The 8571-nt window shown below is 31.6% G+C and overlaps 1 protein-coding gene across 1 annotated transcript; it reads right to left on the bottom strand.

Annotated features, from left to right (window-relative positions):
• Nucleotides 1-6039: 6039 nt before the first annotated feature.
• LOC136086986 (uncharacterized) lies at nucleotides 6040-8205 on the bottom strand. The gene is made up of 5 exons (XM_065809488.1): nucleotides 8053-8205; nucleotides 7855-7965; nucleotides 7235-7550; nucleotides 6603-7177; nucleotides 6040-6426 (listed from the first exon to the last, which is right to left on the bottom strand). Exons 1-5 carry the CDS (start codon nucleotides 8203-8205, stop codon nucleotides 6040-6042), a joined length of 1542 nt encoding a protein of 513 aa, XP_065665560.1.
• Between the last annotated feature and the right edge of the window lie 366 nt (nucleotides 8206-8571).

Here is an 8571-nt window from a genome sequence, read left to right as displayed (position 1 = left end):
TTAATATGACAAACACTTCCTTTTTAATTATTTATTATTATTTTATATTTTATTTAGTTTTTTATTAATAATGCAAGTTTATATTTTATTATCAGTTTGTTATTACTAATGTCTACTTCAGATATATTCAAATTAACTAACTACTAGGGATGGACGAAAATGTAGAAACACCCACTGAGTTGTAGAAACATCCACTGGTGGTTTTGGCTTAACAGACAGTTTATTTATTTTATTTAAGTTTTAAGTTATTTAATTATCTAAGTTTTTCAGCTTTTTCTGTCTTTCTCTCCAAAAATCTTTTGAATGATTATGTTTATAATTATCACTTTTAATCTTTAATAGTTTTATAATTTTTTTTAATAATTTTGGAAAAAAAATTTATAGATTGTTGCTATAACTATTAATATTTTATCGAGATTTAATGAGAACAAAAGAGAACAAATCTTTTTTGGTCTTGCAGTAGTTTAGATTCATTCTTTAAAGCATCAAAGAAAGCAAAATTTCCTGAAACAACTAATTTTCTACTTCTTCTTTAAGATGAGTACCCCAGTTAGCACACATAGATTGGTTAAACGTTAGATCAATGTTGCTAGTTGCGTTGGCACAACGTTTGTCGTTAACGTTGTTTTTATAACTATTTTGGTTTCAAATGGGACGTTTCCATTAACACATAGAAACATTCTCTAAGACATTGCAACACATCCCAAGAAATTTCGTTCATCGGCAGAAAACTTTTTCTCATTCCAATAATGTACAAAACAAGTTTTTTCTCCAGGGGCATGGAGAGAAATTACGTATTTTAGGAGTGTGCCCAGACATTTTATTGTTTGAGGAAAGCAACTACAATGTGGCATACTCACACTATTATTATGTTTATACTGGTGTCAAATGAGGATTACTTGCAAACTTAGGTACTTTAAGCTAACTCGATCCCGTATCGACCACTTATTTTTCCTTTCGTAGAACTAAGTCTTCTAAGTTTATAAAATATTTTTTAATATAAGTTCTATCATAAACTAGTTCAAAATTTATTAGCAAATGTCAAATTTTACCAAAAATTCTCCATTTGTTTAAGATTTATAACGATATGAAATTTAAAATTCCTTTCAATTGACCTCTGAAATAACTTTGTATGGTTTTTAATTTTACAAGAGAAGTTTTTTTTTTATGAAATTTGACATCTATCAAATTTTGATTAAGTTTGATAAAATACACAAAAAAAAATCTTATTTAGGAACTATACCCTAGGGGAGGGGTATTAAAAGTCCAATTGGGTTGCTACAAGCACTTTAGGACCCAAAAAAACTTTTTTGGATAAAGCTTTCTATATTTTAGCAAACTGTTGCAACAGTTGCTTTCCAAACTATGCTGCTTTTGGTAAAGTATTCTACAGATAAAATTGGCAAACTGTGTTTTCAACCAACACCTGTCTATAATAAACATGTCTGTCAAACTCCTTGTTTTCAAGCAAAAAAATTTAAATGCAAAAGTAATAGTTTTATGAACACTTAAATCTTTGAAATTTTTGAACGAATACCCGTAACACTTGCTCAATTTATTAGGCATTTTATTATTTTCTAAATCTGGTTATAGGATGATCGATAGAGTAACTTCAAGGAACCTATGCCCTCCATCTATAGCTAATATAATATTGACATTTTTTATCTATATTTTTGAAATGAAGCATCATTGCTACAAGTTCTTACAATGTAATTGCAACACAACATAGATGTATCTTTTTCTACCAACTATAAATGCATAAAAAATCAAATGAATGATTCCAATTTTTTTTATTTTTTTAAATTGAAGGTAATAATTTACTTAACTCTTTATTTTCATTTGATGCCAATGAGATTGGGACTTTATCACCATTGAGTAGTTTTCCAATCAGCTAGTTGTTCTCTGTCAGTTTAGTTTTAAAATCAAATTTCTCACTTCTCAGCAATCTTGCAACTTCAATCATGTTGCAATTACTTAGATATCATAACAAAGTTATTTAAAAAAATATTTTTAGGTATATTAATATTTTTACCTGGTATAGTTTGTTCAATTTAACTAAAAAAAAGAAATGTTTTTTAACGTCAGTCTTTCCGAAAGAGACAAGGAGTTGCTTTGAACCAAATAACGTCGCTGTAACATAACATTGTATGACGTGCTCCGACGTCATACAACTGTTGTCGGAGCAACTTCAATTGCATGACGTCGGAACAACGCCAATTTAATGAAGTCAGAACGAAGACGGTTTAGTAATGTCTATATATATTATAGACATTACTAAACCGTCATATATATATATGATGATTTAAAAGGAGAAAAAGAATATCAATTTTTTTAAAAACTGAAGATTTGGATATTCAACAACTAAAAATAACTGAGAATGAATAAAAATAACCGGATTTAAAAACTCTAAATACAAATTTCTACAAGTAAAGACAACCAGTTTCTGCAAGTAAACATTTTCATCACTAACAAGTAAAAATAAAGATAAAAATGTAAACTATGTAAACTATATTATTGAAATATATTAAATAAAAACCTAATATATATATATATATATATATATATATATATATATATATATATATATATATATATATATATATATATATATATATATATATATATATATATATATATATATATATATATATATATATATATATATATATATATATATATATATATATATATATATATATAGAGGAGAGGGGGGCAAATTGATACAAAGCTAATAAAACAGCTCTTACACTAATTGCGCGAAAAAGATTTGGTACGGGAAATAGCTTTTTAGTTTCCTAACGTCCGATGTAAAAAGATTTCCGTTCATTTCAAAATTGATCAAGCTGAGAAGCATTTTGTAAATCGAGCAACTTTTGAAAAAAACTGACAACGTGTTTTGTAAGAGATTTTACAAAAAAGGTAAGTATATTTAGCTCATCAACCCTTCCATAAGTTTAAGAAAACATTGCTAAATGATTTTTTATATGTCATTTGTTTGTTCGTTGCTTCTGTTAAAGTTTAACTCGAATTTAATGTAACGTCTAAAGGGGCACGTTGATACAGACCACTTGGGGCAAACTAATACACTGTATCATCTTACCTATTTCGTAAAGCATTTGAATATGGCTGAAAATATTTTTGTTTATGTATTTGCATTAATGCAATTAAATTGTTTGGTGTAGACTAATATTTTTTTTTTTTCTCGCAGAGATAGTAAATCGGTAAATAGGCCTAATAAAACATTGTTAGGCCTACGGCCTAATTATTATTAATACCACTATTTAAAACTTTTGCAATTCAATCTTTTGGATTGCAATCCAACTAAGTTGTTCCATTCTTATATTTTACGTTTCTAAAAAAACGCGCCCAAAATATCAAAATCAACCAATGAAAATTATAGCAGAGTTTAAGTTGCCGTACCGCTGGTATCAATGTTTTCGTTTTGTTATTATATTGGTATTAAATATAAATTTAAATTACCAGAGAAAGTAAAAATTTTTAATTTTTTATAATTTCAAATGGTGCAAACGTATAAAATAAAAACTACTTTTTGGGCCTCAATGGAAGTCCTAAAATTTGCTGCTGAGGAAGTCAATTCAAAAAAGCAAAGTCTCAGAACTGTCGCCTTGACCCATGGCTTAAAAAAATGAAATTACTTCGTTTCTTTTTTAAAGCCTAGGAAGGAGTTTCCACATCTGGTTATTCCAAACACAAACTATTATTTACTGCTGCAGAGGAGCAAGTTCTTGTTAATTATCTGCTAGACGCAGCGAAAATGTTTTTTGGTCTTTTGCCAAAAGAAACAAGAAAGCTTGCATATCAGTATGCTAAGAGTCTACAAAAAATAATTCCTTGTTCTTGGCATGCCATTCAATCTGCAGGAGTAGACTGGTTTAAAGGGCTCATGAAAAGACATGAAAATATCCTGTCTATCAGAACGCCCCAGGCCACTTCTTTAAGTAGAATGACAAGTTTTAACAGGACAAATGTTGATTTGTTTTACAACAATTTAGAGAGCCTGTAAACTCGTTTCCATTTCAAACCACACAACATTTGGAATGAGGATGAGACTGGACTAACCACAGTTCAGAAACCATCAAAAATAGTAGCTATAAAAGGCGTCAAACAAGTAGGAGCTGTAACAAGTGCAGAGAGGGGTAAATTAGTAACCTTGTGCTGTGCAGTCAATGCCTTGGGACACCCATGTCCTCCAGTGTTCAAATTTCCTAGGGTCAGGTATAGTGAACGAATAGTAGATGGAGGTCCCCCTGGCTCTGTTAGAGCATGTCATATTTTTGGCTGGATAACAAGGGAGAATTTTTTTCTATTTTTGAAACATTTTGTGAAACATTGTAAACCAACAGTTGCACAACCTGTCTTGCTGCTGTTGGACAATCATGAATCTCATGTATCTCTTGAATCTATTCAATATGTTAAGGAAAATGGTATTCATATGCTTTCGTTCTCTCCACATTGTTCGCACAGACTGCAGCCTTTGGATCGTTCAGTGTTTTTTTCACTAAAGAGACATTATAATGTTCAGTGCGATGCATGGCTAAATAGCCATCCTGGACGGCCAATGCAGCCTCTTGACATTCCCGCTATATGTTGTAATGCATTCAAGCTTGCCATGTCATCTACTAACATACAGTCAGGCTTCGAATCTACAGGGATTTTTCCTTTCAATCGTTTTCGGATTGACGCTGTCCTGTTTCTGCATTCATCTGTTAGTGATAGGCCAAATCCTGCAGTTTCTGGAGGTGTCGATTCTGCTTTGAACGTGGAGGAAATTGATACTGCTGAAAAAATGGTCATCTTCAAGTAGACGTCGCTATGAACTTAGCTTCATTTGAATTTCGACCGTCGACGTCAGCTCTTTCAGAAACGTTAGCGATATGTAAGGAAAGTCCAATAGCTTCCACATCTGCTGGAACTATTTTTGTGCCAATAGTCAAGCTATAGCCTCGCCCTATGTGGTGCGGCCACTTCCTAAAGCCGGACCACGCAGCCTGAGTAAACGCGGGAGAAAACACGTATTTTGATCGATACACCAGAAAAACTGGCTATTGACCTGGAAGAACAAAAGAAAAAGAAAAAAGGAGAACCAAAGTCTAAATCGGTTGCAGCCATATCAAAAAATAAAACTGTAAAGACTTCATTTTCGAATTCAAATGTTTTCATTGATGATACTTTCTGTCTTGTGTGCGGCGATCAAGATCAAGGGAAACTTGGGTTCAGTGCGTAGACTGTAAATTGTAAGCCCATAAAGTATGTACAGATGGTACTTCTGCTTTTGTTTGTGAAAATTGTTTAGAGTGATTAAAAAAAAACGCATCTTTTTTTAGTTTGTTTACTTAATCTTTTGTATTTGTTTACTTAATCTTTTGTGTTTGATTACTTAATTAGTTTTTTAAAGCTTCGTTTTCAAGTCTTATTAAATGTATCAACTTGCCCGATGGTGTGTATCAACTTGCCCCAGCATGGGGCAGGTTGATACACAAATCTTTACCTTACTTTTTGTGCTGTATTTATTTTAATTATGTTCTATATATATATATATATATATATATATATATATATATATATATATATATATATATATATATATATATATATATATATATATATATATATATATATATATATATATATATATATATATATATATATATACAGGTCCGCCGCAATACTTAATGACGTCTGGGGTCAAAATTTAACTAGCGCCTTATCATATCGACCGAATCCAAAAAAGTTTGAGTACTGTCCAAATACTAATTTTTTTTTTACTAAATTTTGAGGGGTTGGGTCGAGGAAGCCTCTAATAATTTTTTAAATATATTAAAAAAGAAATGCACAAGTAGACATGTTACTGAACTTTATTTATATTGCAAGTTCCTGTAAGTTTTAAATGCAATAGATTTTTAATGCTTCAAGAGAAGTTGACTCTCCGGGCTTTATTCATAGCAATAATCGCAATGACCTTGTCGTAGCACAGACTTTTTGTAAGATCGTGTTCAATAGATATAACTAGAAGATTAGTTACCGGTCTCCACTCATTGTAGATCTTAATGTTGTTTTGACTAGACCAAGCTTACTGAAAGACTGCTCTCCTTCGGCGATAGAAACGGAAATCATGTTAAAAATACGTAACAAAATGCATATTGATCCAAAGAGAGACTCTAAACCTTTCTGATAAATTCCATTTAATTGCTTCATTGAGGTGAGATATTCCTTTGGACCGAAAAGATTGGCGCGCTTCAGAGTATCCAGATGACGGACCTCTAAAATAAGTTTGTCTTCATCTACATCGCTCACATAGATTTGCGCCAAAGTTTTACATTTCTCCTCTACGTTAGGTGGTTCAACTTCTTTTTCTTCGCTCGACCTACTATTTGATTCTGAGAGCCATAGAAACGAGAGACTGTTCTGATTGAAATGACACGTTTATTACTTGAAGTGCTTTGAACCAGAAGGTTGTCATGATAATAAACTCAAATGACTGAATCCATTTCTCCAAAGATTTTACGTCATTCAAAAGATCCAGTTAAATCAAGATCCCAAAGTTTTTGCTAAAAAAGAAGAATTTCTCTGGGTTGTTTAACCAACAGCTTTACAGCCTCAACGCGTGCACTCCATCGGGTTTGCGAGGTTTGATGAAGAGACAAACCAGTCGTCTCGGTCAAGATTTTCCATCGTATAGGGCTTCCACTAAAATGATTGTAGAGTAACTGAATCCGGCCAAAATAGTTCTTCATTTCTACAGAAGATTCAAGGGAGTGAACACCAGCTAGGTTAAGTTTATGAGCGCTGCATGGCATGTAGAAAACTTGAGAATTTCTCTGAAGAATGATCGCTTGTACTCCTTTGTACACACCAGACATGTTGGAACCATTGTTGTATCCTCGACTTCGGCAGTTCTTCAGATCGATGTCGTTTTGCTCCAAGACATCCAAAATTAGCTTGGCAATATCTGCATCTTTCTTTTTTTCGAGATTTTCGAACCTAAGAAAGCGCTTCTTAACTACCCATCTTTTATCAACATCATAGTAGGCAAAGCGGAGAACAAAGGCAATTTGCTCAGTATGAGAGATGTCTGGCGTTCCATCGACAAGAATGGAATAGTAAATTGCCACATGAGCCTCTTTAATAATGGCACCGCGGACATTTCTTCCACACTCTTTGATAATTTTATTTTGAGAACTCCAACATTAATAATGAGCAACAATTTGTTTACCTTCTTGTTGGCTGCGAGAAACTTCTTCTAGGTGTAACAGAAGGATCTTGTTGTGCTTTGCGAGTAGCTCTAGAGTTGCAAGAAAGTCAATCCCACACTGATTTTCCATGCTTTCCAGCGCTGTTTTCCACTTAATGTAATAGTCTCGATGGTGAGGATTGTTTTGGTGGCTTTTTACTTTGTCAGCTAGCTTTCTCCAGTTTCCATTGATGTCACCATTCCAACATAGAAGATGCGATTGATTACCAGCCCCGCAAGCTTGCTCACTTCCAAAAAGTGAGCACGAAAAGCAAAGAAATATTTTAGAAGTTTCACTCTAAACAAGCCAATCTATGTTTATTTTTTCCGAATTGCGAGTTATTTCGTGGAAAACTGATTTAGGAACCTTATTCTTATTCGAGTCTCTCGGAAAAGATGAAGGATTTTTAGGAGGCCTCTGAAGAACAACGAAATCACGTTCTACTTTAGATATATTTCAGCCCACAAAGCAGGATCGCTTGTAGTAATTGCCTCAACCATTTAATCTTTGTACTAATACTTTAATTATATATTTAAATAAGTATATTACTTACACAAGCTCGAAATGATTATTAAAAAAATCTTCGCAAAGCAAAATTTACCAATAAATTGTTTCCATTTTCAATTCTTGTTGCCGATATTGTGCTACTTGAAGGAAGCAGTGCTTCTTCTGAGCTCAAAAAATTTTCATAAGACTCATTTGCAAAGCCATCCTATAGAAAATGAAGTAAAAGAGTTAGCAATGGTATAATAGGAGAGATATATGAAAAAAAAGGTTATGTTTAGATTAATGAACGTACTGTTTCATAAGCTTGACGTGTCTGGGAAGAATTTGTAACAATTAATCTGGAAATTGCAGGCTTTTCCCCATCTCCTTTTTTTAATACCTCGTATACCACAATCTTCGAGTGTACGTTTGTTTTTTTGCTCATTTGCAGTCCTATTTGTTGCATTTTTTCTGTTTTGACAGCAAGAATTTTTTTTTCTTGAAACTGAACATGTTTTGTTTTTACAAAACAGAATAATTCAAGTATTAAAGCTATTTTTTTGTTACTTAGCGAATCTGAATGAAGTCTTGGAATCTCAGTTATGCAATGTACTTTAACTTTTGTTTATATATATATATATATATATATATATATATATATATATATATATATATATATATATATATATATATATATATATATATATATATATATATATATATACATATATATATATATATATATATATATATATATATATATTTATATATATATATATATATATATATATATATACATATATATATATATATATATATATATATATATATA

Source organism: Hydra vulgaris, chromosome 11, assembly GCF_038396675.1.
Source record: "Hydra vulgaris chromosome 11, alternate assembly HydraT2T_AEP".
Classification (NCBI taxonomy): domain Eukaryota; kingdom Metazoa; phylum Cnidaria; class Hydrozoa; order Anthoathecata; family Hydridae; genus Hydra; species Hydra vulgaris.
Note: the sequence above shows the minus strand (reverse complement) of the source record. Positions and strands in the feature narration are given on the sequence as shown.